Here is a 13,657-nt window from a genome sequence, read left to right on the forward strand (position 1 = left end):
GAAGACACCTGGTTTGTTCACAGAGCAGCAGGGACAAGTGGCTCCTGAGAGAGGGAACAAGCAGGAGGGGAGGCTGGTGTGGGGAGCAGATATGGTAGGTCCCTGGGGCCACTATGAGGACTTTGAATTTACTGGGTGAGGAGGGGAACCGCTGGAGGGCTTTGAGCAAGCAGTGACACACATGACCTATTTTTAAAAGACTTCTGAGAACAGACCTTACAAGGGCAAAGACAGAGAGGGGAAGCCTGGTTGGGGGGTGCGGGGCTGACCGGGCAGGAGGCTGGCAGGTGTTGAAAGTTCTCTTCCTCCCAACTCCCTACCCGTGGCCCTCTCCTCCTCCAGATAGCGGCTGCACCCCACTGTAGACTCCTAGCCAGCAAGAGCTCCAGCCGCCCCCTCCCTGCTTGGAGGCCCCAGGCTGGAAGCTGCCAATCAGGCACTGTGCCAAGCACTTGCCGGCCACCGCATCAGGCTCTCCAGCAACCTCATGAAGAAGGCCCTGTTCAGGTCCCCACTGTACAGAGGAGGAGCCTGAGGCCTCTGGCCCAGGGTCACACAGCCATGATGCCCCTACCTCACCAACCCCCCACAGTGGAGGGGGGCCACGCACCCAGGCAGGACTGACCTCTGGGCAGAACCAGGCACCACGCTCCCCAGTCACTCACACCAGCAGCACATTCAGAGAACAGGGCTTGGTTCGTCCCATGTGCTCATTTTATTACACCTTTGACTGGGTGTGGGTGAGGGAGTGGTGGTCCACACAGGTGGGGCTCCCCCTTGGGAGGGGTGAGGACATGGGGCAGCAGTGCATCTTCTGCCTGGAGACAGTCAGTGGCCAAGGGCATCCACAGGGTCTGCCTTGCCGAGTGGCCCCCCCGCTTCTCAAGAGTGGAAGGGGGGGCTAGTGGATAGGATCAGGCATTTCTCTGCTCTGGAGGAAGGTACTCAAGGCCCAGGTGTCTGAAGATGTCTTCCTCAGAAGCCGCATGGAAAAATGTCTTCTGCAAGGCAAGGAGGGGCATTAGGGCCTGGGAGCCATGCCCACCACGGCAGCAGCTTCCCCAAGAGGCATGGGGAGGAGCTGGAAGGACAGGCAGAGCCAACTCCAGGGTGGGGTGCGACCTGAGGGCCCCGTGGGCTCCAGGCTGCACCCCAGGAACACACCTGCTCTGGATCAAACAGCCCATGGCTATTCAGCAGCAGCCCCCGCTCCTTCCAGCTGAAGCGGCGCAGCTCTCGCTCAAAATGCTGGGGAAGAAGCGACTGCATCAGCAGGGCCGCCAGCCCCAGACCCCAGGGCCAGCCCCAGCAGCCCACTCCCTACCCTGGAGCCAGTCCAGCCAAGCAGGGCAAAGGGGAACTGGCTGATGGGGACAGCCACCAGGTCCACCCGCACGGCCTTCCAGGCGGGGCAGGGCCGCTGGTGCCCCCCGACAGCAGACCCTGGGGGTTGCGGTAGGCGGAAAATGCAGAAACTCCTCTCAAAGGCGTCCATGGTGTGGCTCTGCTGGGTCAGGTGGGTGGGGTCTTCACTGCGGTGGTGCTGGTGGTACAGGACAAGGCCCTAGGGAGAAAGCAGGCGTGGAGGCGTGGCCGGGCACTGCCACGTGGGGCTGGGAGAGCAGGAGCTGGCTTCCTAGCAGCTCTCTCAGGAGGGGGAGCAGGAAGCCCCTCACCTGCTTCTTCAGGCAGCACATCACTCTGGGCAGCAGCCCCGCCTCCCGGCCCTCCTCGGGGTGGGTGATGAGGAAGTCCACGTCGTGGCCCTGCAACTTCCCCCTGAGGGGGCCAGTCTGACTCCTGGGCCCGACCTGGGGACACGGCCTCCGTGTTCTCCCGAGGCCCGTCAGTGCGGGAAGGCCCACCTCAGCATCCCCAGCTCAGGCGCCTTCACTGGGGAGGGTCTGGAGCCAAGCTGGAGGTCACTTCAGGCCCCCTTACCTCCGGAAGCCGCCAGTCAGCGTGACAGTGGCCCCAGGAAGGGCCTGCCCCACAGCTGCCTCCACCACCTGCTGCAGGGCCTCCAGGTCGGGCCGCTGGACCAGGGCGCTCAGGTCCTGGTAGTGCTGGAGTCCTGTGGGCGGCACAGCTCTCCTGACCCTCCCCGCCCTGCCCTCTCGGTCCATCTCTCCACTGTCCCCTCCTCCCTTTTAAACATCGAACTTTTATTTTGAGATAACTGTAGATTCACATACAGTTGAAAAAAGTAACAGAGGTCCCTTGTGCCCTGTACCCAGATTCTCCCAGTGGTAACATCTTGCAGAACTATTGTACATCACACCAGGTAGTGACGGTGACACAATCAAGACACAGACTGTCTCTTTTAATGCCTCAGTATTCCCATCCATGAAATGGGACCAGGAGGTGATAAAAAGACGTGAAGAGGATGCCTCTGCCACTCAGAAACACCTGGCCTTGGCCCAAGTCCATCTCCTGACCCGTCAGAGGAATCAGTGTACCTTCCACACGCAGTTAGGAGAGGTTTAAGTGTAGGAGTAATGGCACCCAGCAGAGTAAGTGCTCAGTAAGAGCTGCGGGCCATTCCTGTCTCTACCGTGTCATGGGAAGAGGTGACTGGAATTAGCAGGTGTTACCATGTGATGCTCCACTGGACACACGGCTCTGCAGGTCTCACTTCCCGCTGACCGACCAGGCAACTCTCCCAGGACCCCCAGGTGGCCTCCTCTCCCCGACCTCCCGGGAAGTTGTTTAAAGAGGCGGTGGGTGCTGGGCTGCAGGGCTGCTTCAGCAGGGTCCCCAACCCAGGCCACACGGAAAGCACGGAGCATGTCCTCAACACCGCTCCCCGCGGGCCTCACAGGGAGGAGCTCAGGGAATCCCACTTCACAGAGAAGGTAACCGAGGCTCAGAGAAGTTAAGTCTCAGGGTCACAGCCACCTACCTAGTAAGTAGCAGAGACGGGACTCAAGCCCAGACCTAACAAACTCTCAAGTTCACCTTCTTTCCACTGCATGGTGCCACCTCCCACTAGCAGGCCCCTCACTGAGCCTCTCCTACCTCAAAGCTCGTCTGCCATCAGTCAGTGGGCCAGGGAGCCAAGCACAACGGCGAACTGTGCCCGGGCCCAGGCTGTTCAGACATGCCCTTCTCTGCCTGGAATCAGGAGTAAGAGGCCCACGCCTGGGCCAGGTCCAAGTCTAACCAGGAGGCCCTGAATGTCACAGCAGCTACTGTGACCATCATCACTCACTGAAAGGTCTGCAACGGATCCTGATTCAGCTGGGTGGACACCCCGGGAACCCACCAAGATGCCTGCCTGCCACTGGGATCCCTTCGCACTGGCCCGGTTCGCAGTCATACAGGCAGCCATCAGCACATGCAGTGTGTCAGCGCTAAAGGCTTCGTGGCGTGGAAAGCCCAGGGCCCAGCCCTCTCTCACAGGGCTCACCTGCTTTCTGCTGCTGGGTCAGTCTCTGGGGCTGCCCTCGGAGGTCGTCCAGGGTCCGCAGCCCTTCCCGGTACCACCGGTCAGCAGTCCTTACTCCAACCCCAAAGATCTGGGTGAAGAGCTGTCCAGAGGAGGAGCACAGCGCAGTGAGGAGCGAAGCTCCTACAGCCAGATGCAGACGGCGACACTGATCTGTGAAGGGCGTGTCCTAGGCCAGCAGCACTGCGGCGTTGCACCAGTGGCTTCATTAAGTCATCACACAGCCTAGCAAGTGGCATCTTCACTTGGACTTTTTGAGTTTAAGCAACCTGCCCAAAGCCGCACAGCGAGTGCACCAGCAGGATCCAAGCCCCGAGCCTGGCCTACGCAGCCCACCCTCACAGGGGACGGCAGGGAAAGAACCCATGCGTACCCCTTCTCTGGGCCTTGGACTCCTCCTCTAGGAAAGGCCCCCCCGGAACGTGTACAGTTCTAGCCTGTGATCCCACCACCACTCAAACAGCCATCCTGACGGTCTCTCAGTCTCTGGGAAACCACGTCGCTCCCACCCGTCAGCAGCTAAAACTTATCACTGTGCTTCTTCTCCTTAACAAACAGCAAAGCCACAGGCAGTTAACAAGCAGAGGGTTGTTTTAACAGGACGTGGAGAGAATGCAAGCCTGGGGCTGGCTGGGGCTCTGTTCCAGGCGCACGCAGCAGGTGTCACTGCCCGACCATAGGTCAGCACAGACGTCCAGGCCAGTGGAAACGACGCTGCTGGAGCCGACCTCTCCTGGCGTGCCTGCCTTCCCTCACACCGGTCTCCACACCACAGGGTGGGCCCCGACCCCGGCCCAAGCAAGTCACCTGTCTCTTCCCCACCTACAGCTTGTTGGTCAGGGGTAGACCCTGCCCCAGGCCGGCCACTCAGAGCCCCTCCTCAGGAATTTTTAGAACTGAAACAGGTCAGGCCCATGCAGTGGTAGAGACTGTAACGCGTGGCAGGGGCCATGTCTCGACTGGTGGAGGTGGCCAGCATGCAGAGAGGAGGAAGAAGCACCTGCGCACTCGAGTCCCTGAGCCCTGCCCCCTGCAGCCCGGCTGCAGCCCTGCCCTTTCTGGGCTGTGCTGGCCATCCTTCCTTGATCCCTGAAGCAAGAGCATGAGCTGGATCACTGTCACTGTCAGCAACAGAATCCTGATGGAAAAGTGCTGAGAATAACCTAATTATATTGTTTACAACAATAGACTTCTCATCATTACCGTACTTCGCTGCGGGCCTGGGTGCCTCTCGGGCTCCAGGGTGCCCAGGAGGAGGCAGCACGGAGGGGAGGAGGCAGCGGCTCTGCCCTCTCGACACTTTCCCACTCGCTAACTCCTGTGTCACCCCCACACTCCCCCGCCCCTGGCCCATTCTCTGCCTGAGCCCCTCCGTCCTCCACACGTGGCTCCTCTCCCTCTTTGAAGCCCCCCTGTTGATTCTCACAACATTCTGGATGACCTCCCACCCCGCCAGGGAGGCCCGACTTCCCCAGCGGTCACTGTGTGACAACCTCCAGCCACAAAACCAGTTGTCAGGGCCCCCACAAGAGCTGGGGCGGCTCCACATGAGATCAGAGGTGAGCAGGGACAGCAGGAAGGTGCGGTGTGGACACAGGCGGACGACACCAAGAAATCAGCGTGTAAGATCATCAAACAGTGCAGCCTTGCAGACTCAGTCATCCCCTGACACCCATGAAAAGATCACGTTTTGTTCAGCATGGTCTAAGGAACCAGAGCATGTAATATACTTGAGAATATTCTGTCAATGCTTCAATAAGAACAGATGGTGCTGAGTGATCTAGAAAATCCCCTGTGCTCAAAACAGGCTTCTCCTTGCCCTCTCCATTTGGCTGCCTTGTGCATATCAGGTATCAGCTTAGCTGCCACTTCCTCAGCGAGACCTTCTCTAACCCCTGGGCGGGGCCAGCAGCCCCTGCTTGCCTCCCGTACATGGCGTGAACTGTGCTGTCATTCTGACAGACTGTGGGCTGTGTGCCCCTCCTGGGAACTGCTCTGCACATACCTTCATGGTCTGGTACCTCTCTGAGAGCCGGACCCTCTCCACCTCCTCACACACTCCATGTTCCAGCAGCTCCTGTGGGAAGAGACAAAGCCTGAGCGGAGAGAAAGCAGAGCCGGGGGCCAAGGACAGGCAGAACCCCAGCACTCAGCAGGGGACTTTGTGGTATCAGGATCCAGTGGGACTTGGAAATGGAGCCTGTGCCCAGGGAGGCAACCAAAGCTTCTGGTTTCAAAGCCCCTCAGACCTGGGGCCATGGGTCATTTCTCGGATATGTAAACAACTGCTTTTCAAACATTCTGATGAATTCAACCCGACTTCACTGAAAAGCGTAACTGGATTCAAAAGTATCATTCTGTCACAATGTATTCTCCCAGTGGTAAGTGTACAAAAGGACAACTTCACATTTTGGGCCCTCAAATACTTTGTATTTTAAAAAGAGGTACTTCTCTTCCACCATCCGAGGCAGTCTGGCCGATGCCAACCATGCCAGCCACCCCCAGCAGCTCCCTTCGTTGAGTCTTCTCAGCCACCCTGAGAGGTGTCTTGCCACAAGCCTGGGGCCTGCCTCCGCAGCTGGGCTCTGAACCGAGCCACCTGCTCTTACTGCGCTCCACGGCCTGCTCACCCACCCACTCGTGTTCACACCTCCACCCTGCTACGGGTGGTCGGCACATACCTGGACGACCCTGCAGGAGTGTTCTCCAAAGTGGGGCAGCCCCTGCAGCTGGCTCAGGGCTGTGACTGGGCTGGGAAGGGCCTTGAGCACGGAGGCTGCTCTGCAGAAGGAGAGGAAGCGGCCTTCACTGCCTTCAAAGCCCGCTGCCTCTGCCAGCGTCTCCAGAGCCTCCTGCAGGGAGGGACCCTTGGTGAGGGGCAGGGTGGGTGGGGTGCCTCACCCAACCCTCCAGCTGCCACCCACCTGTCCCCAGGGCTGGGACAGGGCTCACCGAGAGGCTGGTGTTGTAGTGTGTGAGGGGTGTGCGACGCTGGCAGGCGTAGGACGGCATCCACACTGGGCTTGGCAGCCCCTTCCTGGGCATGGCCACCTGGGGATGAGCAATGTACAGGCCACTTGGAGGCTGCAGGGCTGGCAGGGCCAGGCAGCCCCTGAAGCCTTGCCTCTTCTGGGCGGTCACCTAGGGCTCTAGGGACAGAAGGAGCCCGCTGAGAGGGCAAAACTCTCACAGGCAGAGGTGGTGCTGCCCTGCAGAGCAGGCCAAGGACAGGCTCTTCAGGCCAGGGTATAGTAGTAACGCCACCAGCCAAGCCTCATGGCGCACTCTTCCTGCCGTCATGCATGCTGCATGTGCTCTACCTCCAGAAATCCTCTCACCCAAGGGAGCTAGGGGTGGTTTTCACCCCCACCTCAACAGACAGGGACACTGAGGCCTCAGGGCTCACAGGCAGAGCCAGGATTTGAACGTGGGCAGCCCGGCTCTGAGCCCACGCCTGCATCCCCCAGCTCTGCTCACCAGGAAGCACGGAGCTGGGGTGGAGGCATGAACCTCACAGGACTCTGAGTTCAGCCTCCTGCCGGCCCTTGAGTCATCTCACTTGGGGTCTCAGTCTCACCTACTTGGTGAGAAAGAAAGGCTTCAAGAAGCTAGAAATAAATGAGCTGCAAGGGAGTCTGCGGGACTGGTGAGAGCAGAAGCTGGGATGGCCTGGCCCCTGGTGGTCTGGGCAGAGCCCTCAGTCCCCACCTCATCTGAAGGACCCTGAGGCACTGTTGCCACATCACCCATCCCACTGAGCTATGGCCTGCACTGGGGCCTTCTCTGTGGCCCCTACCCTAATCCTCCAGCTGGCTCACCTCCAGGCGGTGCCGGCACTCCACAGGCACGGGCTGCCCAGCTGCCATGCTCTCTGTGAACCAGCTTATATCCAGCAGCGCTGGGTGAGTGCAGCCTGGGGGAAAGGCCGCCACCCTGCGCTCCTGCCAGCAGATGGCCTCCTCGGCAGAAGTCTGCTCCATCACCACGTGTGTCACCTCGGGGCTGGCCAGAGAGTGGGGAGGGTCAAGTCCAGAGCCCTTTCCCAGGCCCACATCCTTCCTGCCTTGCTCCATACTTCTAAGCCTTTGCTCTTACTGTCCCCTCTGCCTGGTGAGCACCGATTCATTCTTCAAATGTCACTTCCTCAGAAAGACTTCCAAGCCCCTTCTCCTGGCAGACGACCACCTCTACCCTCCAGCACCTGCAGAGCTGGGGTTCTCTGCTCCAGCTACCACAAGCCCAGCCGGATTTTGTGTTAACTTGTCTGTCTCCCTCTCCAGGGGGTCTTCATCTAAGTGCTGGGGCCAGACTGCTTGGGTTTGAAACTCAGCTCTGCCACATACTTGCTGTGTGCCCTTGGGCATGGCACTCACTTCTCTGTACTTTGATTTCCTCCTCTGTAAAGCAGAGAAAATAACTTATCTACCTTGTGGGGTGTGTAAAGATTAAACGAGCTAATAAGCAAAAAAGCTTAGATAGAGCCCAGCACACACAAAGCTGCTATCACCATCCTCGCCTGAGTGGGTCTGGCACACCCCTGGGATTGTTAAGTTAAAAAAAAAAAAAAACAACTGCAGGAGGACCGGACTGGCCCCCGACTCATTTGCCGCTTCAACTTCAAAACTATGGGAAACCTGCTCCATTACTCTCAGCATCACCTCTATGGCCGGTTTTTTCTTTTTAAGATTGGCACCTGAGCTAACATCTGTTGCCAATCTCCTTTTTTTCTTCTTCTCCCCAAAGCCCCCCCAGTACATAGTCGTATATTCTAACTGCGGGGTCCTTCTGGTTGTGCTGCGTGGGACGCGCCTCAACATGGCCTGAGGAGCGGTGCTAGGTCGGCGCCCACGATCTGAAGCGGCCAAAATTCTGGGCCACGGAAGCCCAGAGTGGGAACTCAACCACTCGGCCACAGGGCTGCCGCTATTTTTTGCCGCTCTTGGAGCCGAACTCAAGTCACTTTCTCAGCCCTGAGGTGAGAGGAGAAGTGTTTGGCCAACAGGGCAAGATGGATTCATCTAGGACAGAGGGCTGTCAGCCAATGACGCCGTTTACCAACCGCCCGGCTCCTTACACAGCCTCTGGCATACGTTCTCTCCTTATCCTACAGAATACTAATTGTTAGCACCCTTCACAGAAGAGGAAATGGAGAGAAAGGCCACTTGACCATGAAATGCCAGAGCTAACTTGGAACCCGAAAGCCTCAGGCGCCAGCGCGCCCCGGGGTCAGCTGTGTGCGAGCCGTTTCGGATCTCACCATCCGCAGCTGTAAAGACACCGCATGTGAACGCGGCTGGTCAGCGCCAGGTTCCCAGCACGGGCATTCTGTCTTAGGCCACCACATCACGCAGCGGGGTCCTCCGGCCCACCGGGCACGAGGGCATGGCGACACCGACACGGTGTCCCGCTCCCCGGGGAGGCGGGACCGTGGGTGCCGCACCCAACCCTCGCCCCCCGGGGAGAAGGTCCCGCCGGGCCCCGAGCTTCGCCACGACGGCGCACCTGTAGGCGTCCAGGACGCGGAAGCCCTTGGAGAGCGCCAGGCGTGTGAGGAAAGCCCGGCGGCTGCGGCCCATGCGCGGCTCGGCCAGGTAGATGGCGACGCCGGGGAAGCGCGCGGCGGACGGGGCGGCGGCGCCGGGGGACCCGACCCGTGTTCGCCGCCGTTTCGGGAGCATCTGGGCCCCGACGGCAAACGTCGCCCAAGGAAGGCAAAGGAAGGCGAGCCGGGCGGAAGGAACGTGGGCTGAAGTCGGAAGGAAGACGGACGGAAGCCGACTGGAAGGGGGCGTGGCCCGGCGCCACAACGAGGCAGGCCCCGCCCCCCGGCCGCTCGGAGCGCGGTGGAGGCGCCGGCTCCCACCGCATTGGGTGTCCTGGCCGTTGGGCGCCGGAGGCCCCGCCTCTATGCAAATAGAAACAGAGGACACGCCTGTTATTTAAATTATTCTCGCGGACAGTCCCGTCGGGCTCCTGGGACCCCGGAAGGGAGAGACCCGAGATGGGGGCGGGAGGTTGGAATCCGTCCTCGGCGGGGAGCGAATGGAGGGATCCGTTCTCGGCAGCGAGGGAACAAGGGGTCTGTCCTCGGCGGGGCGGGAGGTTAGGGGAACGGCCCGAGCCCCTCCTCGCCGCCCCCTGCGGCCGGGCCGACCGCACCAGGGTCGCGGGCTGGGCGCGTGGGCCGCGGGAAGCTGGCGGCGCGGGGGCGCGAGCTCGGAACGTGCGAGTGGAGCAGCCGCTTCCAACTCCTGGAAAGGTTTTTTCAGTCGAATGGCGTTAGGACAATTGGCTGGCCATTTGGAAAAATAGAAGTTGGCTCCCCCCTCACTTCTTAACACCAAAATAAAATCCAGATGAACCAAACATTCAAATCTAAAAGGAAACAAAAAAACGTACTGGAGAGTTGGTGAATGTTTTCTAGTCTGAGTTATCACGATAAACCTGGAGATGCTGAAGGAAAAGAATAACTTGACTACATACAAATTTAAAGTGTATTAAAATTAAGACGCAAACCGAGGGAAAAGCGTGACCCTTTTTTGAAATTGTCTAATTCCTGTAGTTATGAAATCGTCCGCAACAAATAAGAAAAAGACAACAGTCTAATGGAAAAAGCGGCAAGGACACCAGTAGGCGATTCACAGAAGAAATGCTACTCAAACTTAGACAAGATTGCCTGACCTATCCAATCATTAGAGAAGTGCACATTAAAATGAGAATATCTTCACCTGTCGCATTATCAAACATTTAAAAAATTGATCACACACATTGAAGATGGGAGGGAACTGGCAATTTGTAGGAGAGGCTTTTTGGAAGCCAACAAAATGAAAACAGAAATCACACCCAGCAGCTCCTTTTCCAAGATTGGAATTGCGTTGACTAGATGGGGCTGGGAAAGCTGATGTGACAACACTCAGTGTTCCTGTGCGTCTCTTATTTTCAGGCACTTTGCTTTGGAATCTCTTGATTACAGCAATGTAGCCATGCTCAGACTGACAGATGGGACAGGCCAGGTGTGACCCTTGTTCCCCACCCTCCCCTTGATCTTCTCCCCCTGCCTCCTTTCTGTGTCACATGCAGTGGGCACAGGGCTGAAGAGGCAGGTGTCTGAGCCCAGGCCTCCTCTCCACCTCCCACAGGGCTCCCAGCTGCCCTCCTGGGTCCCAGGACACGCACTCCGCAGCCAGGAGGCCTGGGTTGTGGCTCCTCTCTCATCACCCTGCACTCTTTTCTCCTCTGCCACCAGGAATGGGGAGCTCCCCAGGCCTCTGTAAGGGGTCAGAGCTTAGTTCCCCAACTGTGGGTCCCGCCTCTCCTCAGGGAGCAGCTGTCTATCCCTTAAAATCATTCCCTTTCCTCTTCATGTCCTCTGTCTCTGCTGGCCAGGGCACCTGGGTTCCCTCCTGGGGAGGCAGAGGCAGCTTTTAATTACCCATCATACCTGAATATTTAAAACACTGGGCAACTGGCAAAAATGAGGGACACCAAGCCTTCTACAGGCCCGGGGAGGTTTTGTTAGGGGGGCGGTAGCTCTCACTGCCCACTGAGTGGAGGCCGGAGCACCAGTGGGCAAGGCCATGGCCTTGATGGGTGCTGTGCTCCTCTCCTGCCCTCCCTGGACCACCAGGTTACCGCCCAGCCAGTTGGGAAGCGGAGACCTCAGCCCTTTCTTTCCAGAAAACCTGGCTTGGGGTTCCCAGACACCCACATCCCCAGCCTCTTGCTCCCCATGCTGAGACCACCCCCCAAAAGTCAGAGAGGCTGCACAGATGACCTCCTGGCTGGGCCCTTTCAGCTGCCCTGAGTGTGCACTGCGGCTGTCTCATGCTGTGTTTTGGGTTAGTTTTACCCCGATGTATGAGCTTGCATTTTTCCAAGATGAATCTCATTGAGCTGTTTCCTGTTCCCACTTCCAGATGGAAGAAATCCCCGGGGGTGTTTTTCACTTGCATGACCTTTGCAAACCTCCCCGTGGAGCGCCTTCTTTGAAGTTCACTTCAGTGCTGTTGCGCCTGTCCTTGGCCTGTGGAACCAGGATTCTGCCCTGGCTCTGGGGCCTGCCTCTCCCATTGTCCAGTCTCCTGCAGGCTGCTTGCCAGCAGCATTCCGGAGAGCATGTGGTCAGACTGCTGATGCTGCTGGACTGGAGCTCCTGAGGGCTGCTGGCCCGGATGCTGTTGCCTCTGGGGCGGGCCCTCGGCCTTCCTGAGCTACCCACCACATCATTGTGGGTTTGGGTTACCTGGTCTATCAGTCAGCTCGGGCTGACATAACAAAATACCGCAGACGGTCGGTTTAAACAACAGAAACTTACTTCTCACAGTTCTGGAGGCTGGAAGTCCAGGCCAAGGTGCCGGCAAGGTAGGTTTTATTCTGAAGCCTCCTCTTTGGGCTTGTAGATGGCTGTCATCTCACTGTGTGCTCTTGTGACCTCTTTGTGCATTTGTGGGGAGAGAGAGAGATCTCTTCCTCCTTCTATTAGGACGCCAGTCCTATCAAATTAGGACCCCACCCTTATGACCTCATTTTACCTTCTTGCCTCCTAAAAGCCCATCTCCAAATACAGTCACATTGGGGGCTAGGACTTTAACATATGGATTTCAGTCTAAAGCACCCGGCATATTTGTGTCCTGTAGCTGCTGTAACAAATTATGATAAACTGCATGGCTTAACTGCTGGCCCTGTGGTGTAGTGCATAAGTTCCGCAAGCTCTGCTTTGGTGGCCCAGGTTTGCAGGTTCAGATCCCAGGTGCAGACCCACACCCCTCCTCAGCCATGGCAGCAACCCACGTGTAAAGTGGAGAAAGATTGGCACAGATGTTAGCTCAGGGCTACTCTTCCTCAAGCCAAAAGAAAAAAGAGGACGATTGGCCACAGATGTTAGCTCAGGGCTAATCTTCCTCAGCAAAAAACCCCCAAAACCAAAAAAGACCAGAAATTTGTTCTCTGCCAGTTCTGGAGGCCAGAAGTCTTAAGATCAAGGTGTGGGGAGGGCCTCCCTCCTTCTGAAGGCTCCAGGGGAGGATCCTTCTGGCCCCCTCCAGCTTCTGGGGGCTCCTGGCATTCCTGGGCTTGTGGCCACGTGCCTCCATCTCTGCCTTGTCTCCAGTGGCCTGCCCGCTGTACCTTCCTCTTTTCTTGTAAAGGCACCAGTCACTGGATTTAAGACCCATCCTAATTCATTTGAAAATTCTTAATTACGTCTGCAAAGACCCTTATTCCAAGTAAGATCACAGTCTGAGGTTCCAGGTGGACATGAATTTTGGGGGGCCACCATTCAACCCACTACGCTGAGCCCACGGCTCTGACCCTAGCTCAGTGCTCGGCTCTGCTGACGGGCTCCAGGACCCGGGCCAGGCAGCTGACCTTCCCTGATCTGCAGAGATCCATCAGAGCCACAGACTTGGGTTTCTGACAGCAGTAGACGTGCTGGTGTTGGGGGCTGCAGCTTACTAAGGGCCCGGCACATTATGTAACAAAAAGAGATCCTTTATTTTTGACAAACTGTATTGCCTTTTAAGGAGGAGGTGGGTCCCTTTGCTTGATGGAGGGTGTCTTAGTCCGTTTGGGCTGCTATCCCAAATACCACAGCCTGGGTGGCTTGTAAACCACAGACATGAATTCCTCGCGGTTCTGGAAGCTGGGAGTGTGAGATGAGGGTGCCGGCAGGTTCAGAGTTGGTGAGGGCTCTCTCAAGAGTTGTAGGCTTCTCACGGTGTCCTCACATGTCAGAAGGGGTGAGGCACCTCTTTTATGAGGGCACTAATCCATCCAGGAGGGCTCCACTCTCGTGACCTAATCACCTCCCAAAGGCCCACCTCCTAACGCCAGCACCTTGGCCAGCAGGATTCCAACTTGTGACTTTGGGAGGGACACAAACAGACAGGCTCTGTATAAGAAAGAGGTGGGGGGATGGGGCCTGCCGCAGCATCTGGAGCGCGAAGACTGGGCCAGAGATGAGAAGAAGCCTGACGCCCTCCTGCCATGGGGACTTGGCCTGAGAATGATGGAGAAGAGAAACGTCCTTGAAATGAAGGTTCTTTGGGTTCATTTGTCCAACCAGCCCTGGCTAATGGTTGGCAATGGGGGAAGGGCCAAGGGTTCCAAAAGGCGTATGAGAAGAGGGCTGTTTGCCGACCCGAATGCCACTGCAAATTGACAAAGTTGTCCGCTCTTTCCACCACAGATGATTCCATTTATATAAGGGCA

At 57.7% G+C, this 13,657-nt stretch overlaps 1 protein-coding gene across 5 annotated transcripts; it reads right to left on the minus strand.

Moving 5' to 3' along the window:
- Nucleotides 1–692: 692 nt before the first annotated feature.
- Nucleotides 693–9,282, minus strand: POLM (DNA polymerase mu). 5 transcript variants are annotated; one of them, XM_001495659.5, is made up of 11 exons: nucleotides 8,951–9,282; nucleotides 7,267–7,450; nucleotides 6,401–6,499; nucleotides 6,130–6,300; nucleotides 5,454–5,525; nucleotides 3,410–3,530; nucleotides 1,942–2,074; nucleotides 1,677–1,779; nucleotides 1,325–1,564; nucleotides 1,165–1,248; nucleotides 693–1,001 (listed from the first exon to the last, which is right to left on the minus strand). In XM_001495659.5, exons 1-11 carry the CDS (start codon nucleotides 9,124–9,126, stop codon nucleotides 915–917), a joined length of 1,470 nt encoding a protein of 489 aa, XP_001495709.3. In that variant the 5' UTR covers nucleotides 9,127–9,282; the 3' UTR covers nucleotides 693–914. The 5 variants fall into 5 exon arrangements, with proteins under 5 accessions (XP_001495709.3, XP_070121634.1, XP_014594460.3 ...); XM_070265533.1 differs by having other exon boundaries at nucleotides 8,706–9,245; XM_014738974.3 differs by having other exon boundaries at nucleotides 6,130–6,315; nucleotides 8,951–9,231.
- Nucleotides 9,283–13,657: the final 4,375 nt, after the last annotated feature.

Source organism: Equus caballus, chromosome 4, assembly GCF_041296265.1.
Source record: "Equus caballus isolate H_3958 breed thoroughbred chromosome 4, TB-T2T, whole genome shotgun sequence".
NCBI classification, from domain to species: Eukaryota; Metazoa; Chordata; class Mammalia; order Perissodactyla; family Equidae; genus Equus; species Equus caballus.